Source organism: Balaenoptera musculus, chromosome 15, assembly GCF_009873245.2.
Source record: "Balaenoptera musculus isolate JJ_BM4_2016_0621 chromosome 15, mBalMus1.pri.v3, whole genome shotgun sequence".
In the NCBI taxonomy this organism is placed as follows: domain Eukaryota; kingdom Metazoa; phylum Chordata; class Mammalia; order Artiodactyla; family Balaenopteridae; genus Balaenoptera; species Balaenoptera musculus.
In genome coordinates this window covers 10973161-10988822 of record NC_045799.1, presented here as the reverse complement: position 1 = coordinate 10988822, position 15662 = coordinate 10973161, and the positions used below count along the sequence as shown (strand labels likewise).

The window sequence follows — 15662 nt, the reverse complement described above, 5'->3', positions numbered from 1 at the left end:
CGCGGATCTCAGGATCGTACGAAGATGAATAAAGTCACGTCAGCCGCTTAGCCCAGTGTCTCACTCGTGAATGTCGGCTGTGGTTGAGATGGTCACTAACTGAAGGTGCTCGCCAGGGACATCTGAAGCGCGCGGGTCTAGGTCAAGTGACACATGATTTTGCCCCAATGCCCAATACTCTTGATTGAGCACGTCTAGGCTATGGCACCTTGTAGGCTTTATTTAAAAATAATACTAACAGCCTCTCCTCAGGTGGTGCTGCTGTGAGACCCTGGCCAGCCGCCCTGAGCTGGAAAGAACCATCACTGTCCGCACCTTTCACACGCTGTGGCCACGCCCTTGGTCTCTAGCCTTTGCTGTACTTGCTCTGAATTAGGCAGTGATGTTGTCTTTAATATTCCTTTTCTACATTTTTGATCAAGGCTCATCTAAATGGTTTTATGAACCAGTTTTACAGAGAAAAAAACAGCATTTAAAATATTCTTCCAGGGCTTCCCTGGTGGCGCAGTGGTTGAGAGTCTGCCTGCTAATGCAGGGGACACAGGTTCGAGCCCTGGTCTGGGAAGATCCCACATGCTGCGGAGCAACTAGGCCCATGAGCCACAACTGCTGAGCCTGCTCATCTGGAGCCTGTGCTCCGCAACAAGAGAGGCCGCGATAGTGAGAGGCCCGTGCACCGCGATGAAGAGTGGCCCCTGCTCGCCGCAACTAGAGAAAGCCCTCGCACAGAAACGAAGACCCAACACAGCCAAAAATAAATAAAAAAAAAAAAAAAAAAAAAAAAATTCTTCCAGAGATACAATTCCCAAACTTTTTCACCCTCACCCAATCTTACTCCTTATATTTTGCTTTTTCTCCCCTACCTCTACTCTTCAGTAGAAAAGGTAATTTTCTTTTAAAGTTATGGAGGAAATGGGGAGAATGTTTCAAGGTGGAAGCTCTGGGGACCGGGTGTTACCTTCCATTTGGCAGGTGGAAAACCCAGCACTCGGTGAAAAAGTTGTTTGCCCAGGGTCACCACCCAGTGCTGTTTGAATCCACTCACATAACCACCAGTGCCGGTCATAATTTTTTTTTGAGATCTCTTATCTCCATGACCCACTTAAATATTACCCAAGTATTTCAGTTTGTATTAACCCTCTATGATGAGAAACATTATTCCAAACAGTGGCTAATTTCCTAAAACATCTCTTTGGAATCCTTTCGAATAGGAAGCCCCAAACCACTTATCCCCATTAACTTTTCCTTTCCCACTGGGCAGGGGGAGAACTATTTATGGATGGTCACCTGAGCTGACCGTCCATTGTGTTGTACCAGAAATAAAAATACCCACCTGCTCTTATTAGCTGCACTAGCAGGATACGGAAGGTGGCCTCAGGGAAACATGGCTTTTGTGACAAAGTTATGGTAAAGGGGAAAAAAAGGGGCTGTGCTTTTTCAGTAACCTGGGGCAGACCTTCCAAATGCAAGCTTATTTTTAAAAACTCTTCTGAAAGTTACATTTAATAGACTTTCAGTGTTTTGGATTCAGAGTTTATTTTTTCCTGTTAAACTCTCTTTTAAAAGTGTCTTTGATCATGAGATTTATGTTATACTTGAACTTTGAAAAAGACAACCTCGTATCAAGGAATTCAAGGTATGACTTTTCACACTGTTGTATACTTAGGCCACTTAATCTTTGAACCATTAGGCATAGGTGAGGTTGAGGTGTGATCGTAAGTCTTACGTACTTAGCTCATTGTACCAACTAGAGCTCTGGGGACTGGGTGGAATTTTTGGTGGATTTTGTTCCCTTTTAAAGATTGAAGCCACTGTATTTTTTACCCTTTAAAAGTATATATTAGGCATCAGAGAACAGATCCCTTGACATCCCCTTTCCCCAGTCTTCCAAGTTGTGGGGACAGTAACAAATATCGTAAGACGATATAGCCTAAAACCAGATTTCCCAAACAGGACATATTCTGTGTTTTAGTGTAGTTTGTCTCTGTTGCTGTTTCATGTTAAGTTTCAAACACTTCCAAAAACCTTTCTGAAAATACTAGTCGTTCCCATCTTGATAACTAATCTCAATTAAAACAGCTTGGCCTCAGCCAATGTGAACGAACGCCCTTAGTGCCACCAACTCACCTTCTTTGCTTTTCCCCATGGGGCGCACTGCCTGCGTGGACATTTGGGTCCTCCAGGATTAACCTCTGAGTTCTGGTTTGCCTTTCAGTTGACCATAGTCGGATTAAACTTCATCAAGAAGATAATGACTATATCAATGCTAGTTTGATAAAAATGGAAGAAGCCCAAAGGAGTTACATTCTCACGCAGGTAAACGGATTGTTCGAATTTGACTCTAATGGTTTTTGCCTTACTTGATGTCAGCGTAAGAGTTTCAGAGTGCTGTTGTCTACACCTCAAATAAAATCTGTCACATCTGTTTAGAAGACCAGGTTTTAACCCAAAAAAGCAACAAGGAAGGAAAAAGTCTTCCTTCAGAGATTCAGTCTGGTCGTGACATGAGTCTTTTCTGGGAAGTATGGCATTGCTGGGTTTATAGAAAAACAGCAATAAAATGCCAGAGTGGCCTGTGGTCTGTTGACAGAGGCGGCAGCTAGAGAAGAGCAGTATCTGTGTTGAGTCCATAAATATTCGCCTCAGAGTGTCCAGTGCTGCTCATGGAAATCCAAGAGGGTTAGCAATAGACGAGGAATCTTTATCCAGATGGCCATTCAGAATTCCTCTGCATGGTACTCATTCTTGGGGAGGGGGGAGGGCATGGAGGGGGTAGATTATGTGGACAAGCGTGCAAAATCACTTGAAACTCCCACTGGTTTTTGGCATCTTTATGGGAAAAAAAAATCATAAAAGTGGTTTAATAATTGACCTTTTGTGAAACACATACTGGTGTATGACCCAAAGACCATGGGTATCTGGGAAAGGGGATAAAGGAGTTTCTTTTTAATTAATTTTCTCACGTCTTAATCTGTTACCTGTAAATTGGTCTAAACAGTCTAAGTTTCTCTCTCTTTTTTTAATCCTAATTTTTGTTTTTTCATTGCGTATCAGTTTTTATCAGTAGTATATTGGGTTTGCGTTATAGGGTGTTTGTGAACGTCATAACTGTGCTTAATATTTGGAGACTAAAATGACAATGAAGCCAGAAAGCACAGTGAACAAAGTCTGCTTTGGGGCAGGGCATATCCCTGGTGGCCCTTCTTTACTGTCCCTTTTGTCCTGTCCCAGTTCCTTTCCGCACGTGACCACAGTTGGCCCTCGTGCCCCCCCAGTCCGTGTATGGAACGTCAGTCCCCAGGCCATCAGGCCAGCACCTCTGGGGTGGGGATGAGAAGGAGTGAGACCTTGGTGGTGGCAGGCTGGTGAGAAGAGGTTGAGGCAAAAGTGGCTTCTTAGGAACTTCTCTTTTTAGAAGTAGTCAAGTTTCTTACTTCCTAATTTCAGCCATTCAGCTTTGGTGTGGGGTCAGGAAGCCCAAAGCAAAGATAGGGTCTGTGAAGTCACATGGAGCTGTAGGAAGTCACCATGGAAACTTCTGCACCGCTGTCCTCCCCACCCCTGTGCCGTAGCGCTTCCTTGGCACATCTGAAGGTCTGTCTGTTTGTCAGGTTGTACCATGGTTATATCCAACTGCTTACGTGGTCTCCCTCTGCCCTGAGATTTACATGCGGGATTGAAGCAGCCTGACCCCAAAGTTACATCCCTGGACAATATGACTGAAATATTTTCCAAGCCACAAAACCGAAAAAACCCTGCGCACTTTTTATTTTTATGTTGTTCGTTATGCAAATAATGCAAGGCTATAGTCTCATTTTTTAAAAGTGTAGAGAATAATGTCACAGATGCTGGCCTTCATGTCCATCTTCAAGTGTTGGCTGAGTTTGGCGTGTATCCTTTCAGATCTTACAGGATTTTTAATCGCTCAGACCCATTCTAAATTGGGGTGAAATATGGGGGCAGGGGAGTGACAAGAGCCACCGCTATGGGGACCTGGCAATAGGGTCCTCGTGCCCAGCCAGGGGACCCCTGATTCCTACCTTCCTGGAGCCATTTTTCTGTCAGTTGGCTGGAAGGGGTTACCGTGGAATCCACTATTGTCTGAGACTCTGTAAGGAGCCAGGATTTGTCAGGTTTAGGCAGCAAATCCCAGATAAGTTCAGGGAAGGAAGCGAGAGGGCACTGAGGGCTCCGTGGTCGAGGGAAGCGCGGTGAGACTTAAAGGGAAAAGATGTAAAGACTTGAGGAGATTTTGGATGAAAGTGAATGGAAACCATTTTAGAAGAAGTGGTGCTGGCCAGAGGAGGTGACATGCTCTGTCGTGCAGGTGATAGGTGATGTCCCTTCCAGGCAGCACTTGTGCCCATTGCCAGGGGGGCTGGAGTGAGACAGGCCCTGCTGCTCAGCAGGCACCCCTACCCCCCATGCCCCGGTGACACCATACCCCTTGGGCCACCCGCCTGACCATTTGTGTGTCCACATCTCATGTTCCTTGGTCCAAGGATGAAGGCTGTCTGTGGTCAGGTTAACCATTATTAATAGTAATAATAATCGGTACATTTTATTGGGTGTTTACTGTATTCCAGGTACTGTGGTAAGGCCTAATAAGTATTGATATATGAACATAGTTAATCTTCACAACCCTGTGAATAGGTGGAGAAACTGAGGCAAGGAGAGGTGGGGTGACTTGTCCGAGGTCACACAGATAGTAAGTGATTGGAGCTGGGACCAAGCCGTCAGAAACGTCCCTGTTGACCCCTTCCCCACACTGCCTCTCTCCTGCAGCCAGGAGTTTTATTCGCTATACCACCCGCCCTAAGGCATGGTTCTCAGTGGAGCCCCTCAGCTGGCCAGCCCAAACCAGAAAGCAGAATCTGTGTTTTCTCTCCTCCATCGCTCAGCTCTGAACCAGCCCTGAGGTGCAGAAATGACCTTTCACCGCGTGGTAGGAAATAGAATTGTGGTTACCACTAGGCAGGGAGAGGCGGGTCCCTGTCCCAGCCATGGCCACCACGCTGCCTGAGGGCCCTGTCATCCACTCACCGCCAACAGTGAGCTTGCACTGGAACGTGTTTGTGTGTAAAATGCATACACTGTGCATTGTGTGTTTGCAGGGCCCTTTGCCCAATACCTGCGGTCACTTTTGGGAGATGGTGTGGGAGCAGAAAAGCAGGGGCGTTGTCATGCTCAACAGAGTGATGGAGAAAGGCTCGGTAAGTCATAGACTGATCCACTGTTTGCGTCGCTGCCCGTGCGGGTGCCAGTCCACAAAGCCGACATCTGTCCGTGTTTATTTCCTCGAGTTGCTTTTATATTTCTATTAGAAAAACATACAGAAGCAGTATACAAATACATGTTTATTGCAAACAAGTCAGATACGTAGGTGAATTTAAAAGAGGGAAGAAAGTCAGACTGCCCTTGACCTATTCTCCACCCCACCCCCATCAGTCAGTCTCTCTCCAGTGTGGGATGCGTGTGTCCTGCTTTCCTCTCACCTCTCAGTCTCTCTCCTGCTTCGTGTGCTGCTGTGCTTGCCTTGCGGAGCTGTGTAAGCAGAGTTTTATTTTGAAAAGCAAGTTCCTACTGTATCTTCATTATATTTGCTTTTTCTGGCTGGTAAAAGCGTGCCTCTCCGCACCTGAGCTGTGGGAGCAGCTGGACCCTGGATTCGCCTCCGTAAAATCCCCGGACGCTTGGCTCCTGGCCACACCTCTTTAATGTGGACGTTGTCTGCTTGTGCTTCACTTCAGGATGTGTGTTCCTTTCTTCCAAGTTCTTTGCAACGTGGACTCGAGGTGTGCGTTTGTTCAGGCCACCTCCTGCCCCTCAACGGCTCTCCTCAGTCTCTCCTGCATCCTGTATCCAGAATGATCTTTCTAAAGCAAGTCTCACCACACCTCTTCACAGCTGAAACTCTTCTGGGGGCTCCCCCTGCCTCCCAGGATATGCATAATGTGGCTACCAGACCGGGTGTGGTTGGGCCCTAGTTAAACTGGACCCCCAGCCCTGCCTTCCGTCTCCAGACTCCAGCCAGGACAAACGTTTATTTATTTTATTAAGTTGTTCTTTTTTTTAAGTTTCTTGCCAGTTCTCTGGGCTAATGATCCGAATCACACTCGCTCCACTTCCCGGCATCCCACGTTGCTTCCCTTGGGGCCGCGGTGGCTGTGCTCTCCCGCCCCACACGTCTCAGGGCACGGTGTGGTCTTCGAAGTAGGGAATAGATGCCGCATCCCCGCCCCCCTGGCTCCCGCCCGCTTCCCCCGACACTCACGGCCAGCACCAGCGCCGCCGGGGCTCCGCAGCCTCAGAGGTGGGGGCCCCGGGAGGAGGTGGACTGAGGAGCATGGAGACCGGTAGGAGCGTGTGGCCCAGGCCTGGCCAGGTGCTGGCGCTGTGCGCGCTGGGGCTCAGCGGGGGCACTGCTGTCGCAGCCGTCCTGGCTGCGTCGGGATGCGGCCGTGGCTTGCCAGGAGAACATGAAGGCTCCGGAGACGCCACCCCCTGAAGAAAGCACAGTCGTGGCCCTAAAGGGAAAAAATACAAGTGCAAAGAAGTAACACATCAAAGGAAACGTGAGCGGTGAAAACCTAAAGCAGTAAAGCACTTGCCACAAAGCCTCTTTCCCCCCCCACCCGGAAAGGAACGGTCTTGGTTACAACAAATGGCCTCTTACGACGGCACATGTTTAAAATCATATTTTTGCCTCTGCCTCCTTCTCTTGAAAGAGAGTATTTATTCGCTCCACGGTCGCAGGTGTAAAGAGCTTACCTGAGTGTTCAGTTGATGCAGTAATGCTTCTTGTCTTAGAAAAAAATGTTTCCAGTGAGAGTGGTTTTTGATTTTCTCTGCAGTGGCTTGATTAATAAAATGTGAAGTTGCAAATGTGAAGCAAACCCTCACCCATCACCACTCTTGTCAGCAGTTTTGAGTAAAGAAACAAAACACGAGGTTCCCGCAGCACACGCACTCCGCAAGGGGAAGTGAAACACGGTGGCCGGCGCAGGTGCTGAGCACAGATGACCCTTCGGGGTCTTCCAGCCTCAGTGCTGCTGACGTTTGGGCCGGATCGCTCCCTGTCATGGGGGGCCGGCCTGTGCGTTGGAGGGTGTTTAGCAGGATCCCTGGTCTCTGCCCACCGGATGCCAGTATCCCCCCCACCCCAGGTTGAAGCCATCAGAAATGTCCTCAGACATTGTCCAGTGTCCCCTGGGAGGCAGAATTGCCCTCCGTTGAGAAACACTCTTTAGTCGTATGGAGGGTTGAGAATTGTAAATCATGACTTATTTATTTTAAAATCATCAGATATGGTAGCGTTTGCCTTTTATTTGTTACTAAAAGTTCAGGTGAAACCTCTTTTCTATTTGCACGCGGTTTGCTTTAGCTACTGTTGTCACAGGACACAAGGAGTGGTGTCCCTGTACTGCAGTCACATGTTCGTCACCAGGCCCTGCTCTTGGTTGTTGCCCGCCCAAGGCCGACCATAAATGGACCACAGATCCACTGTGACAGCCTTTCCCCTTGGACTGCTATGTTGGCCATTAAAAAAAAAAAACTAGTTGGTTTTTATTGTAGTTTACTGTGATGATGTGACAGTAGTCCCTGTTTTCCTTTGCAGCTCTTCTTTTTACTGTGGGTCTTTTGGGCCTGCAGATTGGCATGGAAAGCAGCGTATGGTTTATGGTTCTTAAAGTTTCCTTGGGATAAACATTTTTAATTTGGCCTCAACACTATCACCCCCATAAGGGCTGACTGGGGAAAATTATAAGAAATTGCAGTGTCTTGTTTGCTCAACTAATCTAATTATAACTTCTCCACACAGCCCGTGGTAAAAACCAGCTTGCAGAGCATTTCCACGTAATGCATATTTGTTTTCTGGTTTCCTTCTTTCGCCAAATAGTGGAAGATGTTCTCCCTGTACTTTTGGCAGACCTGCCCGTTACCCTTTTGGGACCCTGTGCTTCCTGGAAAACCATTGTGCAGAAAATGATTGTGTGTGTTAGACTGAGGTCATCCAAATGGCCAAAGTTCTCATTCATTCAATTTAAAAACCGAGTTTAGACATGATGGGATAGAGTGCATGTGTGTAGGGGCCGGGCTTGTTGTCTAGGCAGGGGAAGTAGCAAGGCCATGTTCAACCAGAAACATCGCCCATATCTCTCCCCTGAAATCCCTACTAAAGATGCTGTTTGATTTCAAGTGCTTTCAGGCCCGAGACACTAGGTTTTGTATCGTAGGTGCTTTAGGCTTTGTGCATCTCTCTTGTACTCTGCTTTTAGTTCTCTGTGTTCATTCTTCTTTCAGCCAAGTCACCCATCACAGGGTCACCCCAGATGACTTTCATGGATTTTTCTCAAGATGGCGTAGCTCTTTGTTTTAGATGGACCCAAGCAAGGACTCTCTCACACCCGCCTTCATGGTGGTAACAGCAGGTATGACAGATGCCAGCACTTTGGCACTGCCACGTGGCTGTTTGGTGCCAACCCAAGACATGCCTCAATTTTAACCCTGATGAAGGACTGCTTTCTAATAAAATAAATCTCCTTTTCCGGTCACTATGTATCAACTAAATAGGATAACAGGAAGTAGTTGATATTGTGCTTATTTTGTTTTGTTTTGTTGCGTATGTTTACAATAAAAATTTCTACAGGAAATGACAGAGAGCAGGCCGTGGCATGTTGCTGTAGATGCCTAAGAGTTCTTTTAAGAACTCCTATTTTTTAAATAAGTATCGACACTTCGTGTGTGTCAGAATTCCTCAGCTGTAGAGTTCCAAAGTCTTGCTCTTTACCCAGATTACAGAGATTTGTAAGGCTTTGTATTTGCTTTTGAAAGTGAGTGCTTGCTGTGTGGACATGAGATTGAAAAGACTGGCCTTTCCTGCCCATGAGGCATGAAAACATTGGCCTCTTCTTTGGTAGCAACCTGCCATTCTGCATTTCTGCTTCCTTGCTTTACTCTTGGTCTGCTCACTGAATTGGGTGCCCACTCCAGCACACGTGGTTTTGGACCTACCAGGGCAGTCTCTGTTTCTGGAGTCTCAAGGCATTACACAGGCCTAATGATTTGAAGTGTGGGAATGAATGCATCCTTTAAGTGTCTCCTGAAGTCTTGCTGTCATCTGCCTCGCCCACTTTGGCTAAGCATGGGATCGTGCCATGCCATTGATGCTTCTGTGTCCTGAGTGGCAGGATCTCTTTGGTGCTGACAGATGGGCTCTGTTCCAGGGGTTCATCTTTGGCACTCATCATTGGTGCAGGGAGGGTGAAACTGGCCAAAACTTTACAACAGGCCAGTATCCAGGCTCTTTAGAAAGCCTTATTGGCCTTCTGTTCGGGAACCATAAAGTTTGATGCCGTGTCGGCATCTCAATGTGGTGTTTCTTAATTTGTTTCCCTCCCTTTTTTCTGTTGCTTTGGTTTTCATTAAAGCAGGACCGATGGGCTTTTGTTGTTCTGTCTTCAGCCTCTTCAAGAGCCTCCTGGCTCCTCTGAGTCAGTGCATGTTGAATTATAAGGGTCTTGAACTTGTACCATTTCCCAAAGAGCTGTTTACACACACTGGTATTTCATTTGCTGGAAGTCACACCGCCTTTGAGGGTCCCTCTGTCTGGGGACATGTCAGTTCCTCTGGCTTATGGACCTGGCAGCTTAGCCCCCATCTACCTGCTGTTCTTGTCCAGAACAGTCATCAGCAACCAGAAATGTCTGGCATAGAAACTTGGCTCAAGCAAAGCATGCCACTAAATTTGACTCAGATTTTCTTTCTTGAACTCTAAATGAAACCAAATCTTTGGGAGTTTGCTTGCTTTAAGGAAAATGTTAATGAGCTACGTTTAAATCAAGAGCATCAAGTAGTTTCTAAAATTTTTGAACTAGAACAAGGGATTTTTCTGAACTGAACCAAACCAGAATGAAAGGGTGGGGTTGGGCAGTGGGTGATCCCCAGCCTTGGAGGATCCCTCTGCAAGCCTTCTAGATTCTGGTTTGCATTTGATTCCAGCCCTTCAAGCTTTTCACGGTGTTTCATGTGGTCTCTTCTAGTCTTGGTTATCGTCCCCAGGATAAGGAGTCTGTGCTATGCCGAGAGCACCCATCAGGTTCTTGATAACCTTGGAAATGGCTACATAAAGTAGTTCATGAGAGACTAAACCTTGTGTGCCATCTGGCTTCCCTCATGGGTGATAGGGAGAGGATCAGACCCCTGGAACACTTCGCTGTGTGGATAACCGGGGCGGCTGGGTTTGGAAGTGCAAGTCCTGTCTGCCTGACTAGTCCTGGTCTAGATCTTCACAGACCCCTCCCCATCTCCTCTGGAGGCAGGCAGGTTACATGGATGGCGACCTCCAAGGTCAGAAAACCCTGGGTCTTTGGGTTATCATAAAGCTCGTGGACGGTACTTCAAACCTCCATAGGAAGACAGTTAGTTGCTCACAATAATTCAATGTTATTTTCTCCCCTAGTTAAAATGTGCACAGTACTGGCCACAAAAAGAAGAAGAAGAAATGATCTTTGAAGACACAAATTTGAAATTGACATTGATCTCTGAAGATATTAAGTCATATTACACAGTACGACAACTAGAATTGGAAAACCTCACAGTGAGTATGGCATGCACTTGAGTACTTCAGACAGTTACTGGTTGAGATGTCTTTTCACTTGGGTGATACTGCTTAACACCAGTTGTTTATGCCAGTGGTTTTCTGTGCTCTGAGCAAGAAGTAGTTTTAGCACTATGGTGAGTAGAGCTTACCTGCTTACTTACCGGGTGACCAGAGGTGCCTGGGGGCGGGGGACGGGTCTTACCTGCCTCCTTCTCCACAGAGCTCTCTCCCAATGCTAGTTAACACCAGTTCTTAGGAAAAAGGGAGTTCTAACCTAAAACTTACCTGTTCCTGCTCCTGCCTTTGCAACTGCAGAGGGACTAAAGTGATGGCCTGTGAATTAAATCCCAGCAGAGCACGTGGGCCTCTCTTGTGGTCCACAGTCTCTTTAGTCTGAAGTGAGGAAAGAAGGGCCCTCCAGGGCTGACTCCCAGTTCATAGTCAGCGTAAGTTTTCTAGATGAAGTCTTGGGCTTGTTTGTGTGGGGAGAATTTATTTATTTATTTATTTAAATAAATTTATTTATCTCATTTATTTTATTTTTGGCTGCATTGGGTCTTCACTGCTGTGCGCGGGCTTTCTCTAGTTGCGGCGAGCAGGGGCTGCTCTTTGTTGCGGAGCACGGGCTCTAGGTGCGCGGGCTTCAGTAGTTGTGGCTCGTGGGCTCCAGAGCACAGGCCCAGTAGTTGTGGCACGTGGGCTCAGTAGTTGTGGCTCATGGGCTCTAGAGCGCAGGCTCAGTAGTTGTGGGTCACGGGCTTAGTTGCTCCACAGCATGTGGGATCTTCCCGGACCAGGGCTCGAACCCGTGTCCCCTGCCTTGGCAGGCGGATTCTTAACCACTGCGCCACCAGGGAAGCCCGTGTGTGGGGAGAATTTATAACACCACCTGCCGGCTATCATTATATGATGGTCTTGGAATATGTCTGGGCAGTGTGCTAGAAGCGGCATCATGGAAGACCCTGCCCTTGGGGAGGCTGACTGATTCGCCCGGAGCCATCACTCTGGGGAACCATGCCTGTAGTGGGAACAGTGGAAGGGAGCTGACGGCAGCTCCTGGGGACACCCTCAAACACGGTCGGCCACTGCCTTCTGGAATCAGACTGCCTGGGGTTGATTCCTGGCCCCAGCATATCAAACTGTCAGACTTCAGGCAAAGGACACCGTTCTCACCGCGTCTCTGTCTGCCCGCCTGTCAGATAGGGCTTTTGAAAGCCTTCCAGACGGTGGTCCGTGTGCAGTGTGAGAGCAGCACAGGCTCAGAGCACGTGCCGGGAAGGGTTCGCAGGTTCTGTGGGGTCAAAGGAACGTGGGTTTATGTGGGGGCAGTGGGACTGGCATTGGGGCTTGCGGGCCGGGGCTGAAGAGGAGGGATCTGCTCCTGCGTTATATTCGCATCTTAGTTTTCAGTTTACTGCTTTATAGTCACCATGACGCCTGGGGTGGGATTAACAGTCAAAGTAAGATCGAGAACTTAGCGCAGGTGACTGGAAGTGGAGAAGAGGTTAAAATCGCATGGCTCTGGAGGAACGCAGCCACACAGTGGGTCCAGGTCCCCCCGCCGCCCCCTGTGCGCTAGCGCTGGAGCCCCAAGCCCGGCCATAGCCGCATGCGGGCTCTCGGGGTGTGATTTATGGAGGGGTTTGATACGGAGGATTTTCAGCAGTAATGTTGGCAGTGGGTTGGAATGTGCCTGGAGAATTACGTGGTAGACTTTTTTAATGCTTTTGAGCGTTTGCAAGCCTGACATTGCAAGTGACTTCTGGTAAACTCTTGAGAAAATTTCGTTTGCTTGTTAAGGGAAACAGAATTCGGACAGAGCAGAAGAGGTTTGTGCTGTTTGCGTGGCAGAGCAGAGGCAGCAGCTTGGAGGTTTGGGGGAGATCTGTTTGCTCTAACAGACGTGGTTTTGAAAAAGTCTTTTGTCAGACGTGTACCTGGCCGAGCACACGTCTGGAATGAATTCCTTGAGAAAGAGGTGGGCAGGCGTGAGGGAGGGAGTAAACAGGAGATAACCCACACCTTTTTAAGAATTAAAAGAAGGAACTTGCTTTTGGCATGTTTTCTTATTCCATTTTTTTTAAAATCTATTTTTAAGTGCTTTTCTGTTCCAAAAAAATAGAAGACACATTTCTCTTTTAAGCCATTAAAAGATATAAGGAGATCATTTTCTAGGGAGGAAAGTATGGAATTGTATGGTGTGGTTCTATAAGTTATCCTAATGTCATAAGCAGATTTTTTCCAGTTCTGCAGAAAGATACCAGCGTGTGTAACAGCTGGTGCAGGGCGACACGTGTGTCTTCTCTGCTGATGTTAGGTCCTTGCTGTTTTTGTGGGTCCTTTTCACACGTTTTCATCACACTAGTGTCAGGGAAGGTTGCTGTAACTAAGCTGTGAGCATTGGGAGGGCAGGGCGTGGGGTCATTACCTCATCGTGCCGGGCACACGGGAGGCACGTTGTGGACATTTGCCAAACGAAGGGAGACATTGTCGGTCAGCGGATCTTTGGCCCAAAGTGTTTCACCATCAGCTGCTGTCCAGGTGACCTAGGCACTGGCTTGGCCCTTTGCGCTGCACAGCTGGGGTGGTTCCTGTCTGCAGGCCTTACTTCCCCTGTGACTGGCTCCCATTACTGTGGGCTCTTACCTTAGTATAATCTTGGGTGCTCTCCTCAGCAAGAACTACATTTTGATCATTGCTCCTGGCGACCAGCTGTCCACCCTGGGAGTGGAGTCTCAGAGGCTCAGAGGAAGGAGCGGAGCTGGAAACAGCACCAGAGGCCGTTCTTTCTGTTCCACGGCGAGCAGCTTGGGCTAGGGGACAAGGGCCAGGGTCCTCCTTTCAAGAGTTCCTGCAGCGGGCTCTGGAGTCAAGCAAGCTTAGATTTAAACTCCTGCTCCCCCACTTAATGGAGGGTTAGCTGCCAAGCCTCAGTCTTCTAATCTGGAAAATGGGAGTGACAGGACTATGTGCCTCGAGGGATTGCTGTGAGAACTCAGTGAGCTCTCGTGCCCACCGGAACGTGGAAAGCTCTCTGCTTGTGGGCCCAGTGCGGCTGGTCTTGTCGGCATCCTCCTCCTCATCGTGGACCATCTGTTCAGCTGGATATTGAGCCACACGTGGCAGCCTCCTGTCTTTGGAGACTGAGTTGGTGACTTTTTTCTGTACAATGACAATCCTCTGAGGCATCCAGATAGTCCTGTAAGGAAAGCCCCGAGTTACCCAGAGCTGGTGCCCCACACGTGCAGTTACGTTTCCACTCTTTCATGTGAAACCCCGAGGCCTTTGATGATAAGATTGTTGTGGGTGGCAGCGAAGCATCATTTTGACTTGTGGGGCGGACAGAAATAGGCTGTAACCATGAAGATGGCAGAAGTGAGAGGAACATTGGAGACAAGGGCTCTTGTGGGCAAGACTGTTCCATCCTAAAGGAGGGGCACTTGAAGCAGGAGCAACCTGGGGTCCACTCGGGGCTTGGTATTTGTTCACTGGGTTTGTGGACCCAGGGAGAAAATTCTGAGAATTAAGGCTACTCTTGGAGTTAGGTGGGTGGAAAGGCACTTCATGCTTACTTGGAATTAGTGATTTCTGTACAGGTGATTCTCTTAGAATTGTCAGGAGTATATTTCTCTTCCAGTCTCAAGAAACTCGAGAGATCTTACATTTCCACTATACCACGTGGCCTGACTTTGGAGTCCCTGAATCGCCAGCCTCGTTTCTGAACTTTCTTTTCAAAGTCCGCGAGTCGGGGTCGCTCAGCACGGAGTATGGCCCCATTGTGGTGCACTGCAGCGCTGGCATCGGCAGGTCGGGGACCTTCTGTCTGGCTGACACCTGCCTCTTGCTGGTAAGAAGGCCCTTAAATACCCCGGGAAGAGAAGGGAGCACATTTTAACCTCCAGTCTGGCCCAGCCACAGCTTCTCTGTTACTGTCTCTGCAATAAACTAGCTTTGATCTTCACTTTTTAACAGCTTCCTTACCATGAAAGGAGCTTTACCCTAAATAGCTTCGCTTGAAGGAAGGCCCTTAATTTTAATGTGGAAGCCAGGAAGATCCAGAGAATCCCCTTCCCTCTCATTTTTCCCCTGTGCTCAAATGGTCCCAATTTTGCCACATTTTCTAGAATTCTGCCTTCCTCGCTATGACTTTTCCTGAGTAGGAACTGTCACGCTCCAGGACATATACAGTCACATTGTACTTAAGGCTCGGACCTCACTGAGCTGTGTCTCCTCTCTGGCTTTCAGATGGACAAAAGGAAAGACCCTTCTTCTGTTGATATCAAGAAAGTTCTGTTAGAAATGCGGAAATTTCGGATGGGACTGATCCAGACAGCAGACCAGCTCCGTTTCTCCTACCTGGCTGTGATCGAAGGCGCCAAGTTCATCATGGGAGACTCTTCAGTACAGGTCAGCAGTGCTTTTGCTTTAATCCAGGTGTGTTGGTTTTAAATTTTTGCCTGTAAAGAAGGAGGCTGTTCATTGTAAACGTTGAAACAGTATCCTGGGTCAGAGGAAATAGCTAGGCTTCGTGTTTAAATAGCTAAAAAGTTGTGGAAGGTTTCACCATGTTCCAATTTCTGCCTTTGAAGTGCTCACATAGAGATCATGAGTAGGGAGAATAGACTTTATTTTCATAAGATCTCATCTTCCAAGCACATGGCTTGAGACCCAAGAAGCTGAGAGGACCCCTCACCTAGCCCTCACCTCTGCTCACTTAAAGGGGAGCAGGTTTCCTGACAAATCAGCCAAACGTGAAATCTCATGGGACTTCCTCTTGCTGCTTTTTCAAGGAACAATGGAAAGAGCTCTCCCACGAGGACCTGGAGCCTCCACCCGAGCACATCCCCCCACCTCCCCGGCCTCCCAAACGAATCCTGGAGCCACACAATGGGAAGTGCAAGGAGTTCTTCCCAAACCACCAGTGGGTGAAGGATGAGACTGAGGAGGTTAAAGAAGATGGCCCCATCAAGGAAGAAACCAGAACCCTCTTGAACGTCCCCTGCAGCCTGGAAAGGTAATGTGAGAGGGTCCTGGCTTACTGGGGGCAAGGGGAAATGAC

General features: G+C 48.1%; 1 protein-coding gene across 8 annotated transcripts in view; it reads left to right on the top strand.

Moving 5' to 3' along the window:
- PTPN1 (protein tyrosine phosphatase non-receptor type 1) overlaps positions 1-15662 on the top strand; it is a 90390-nt gene that overhangs the window by 68072 nt on the left and 6656 nt on the right. For 7 of the 8 annotated variants that reach the window (XR_005016399.1, XM_036824827.1, XM_036824829.1 and 4 more), the window contains 6 exons: positions 2216-2316; positions 5115-5213; positions 10463-10600; positions 14241-14450; positions 14849-15010; positions 15394-15617. Coding sequence is in view for 7 of the 8 variants with exons in the window: in XM_036824827.1 (XP_036680722.1) it covers positions 2216-2316; positions 5115-5213; positions 10463-10600; positions 14241-14450; positions 14849-15010; positions 15394-15617 (934 nt within the window). In the remaining variant the exon portion in view is untranslated. The remainder of the gene's footprint in view (positions 1-2215; positions 2317-5114; positions 5214-10462; positions 10601-14240; positions 14451-14848; positions 15011-15393; positions 15618-15662) is intronic. The other variant, XM_036824830.1, reaches the window with a different exon arrangement.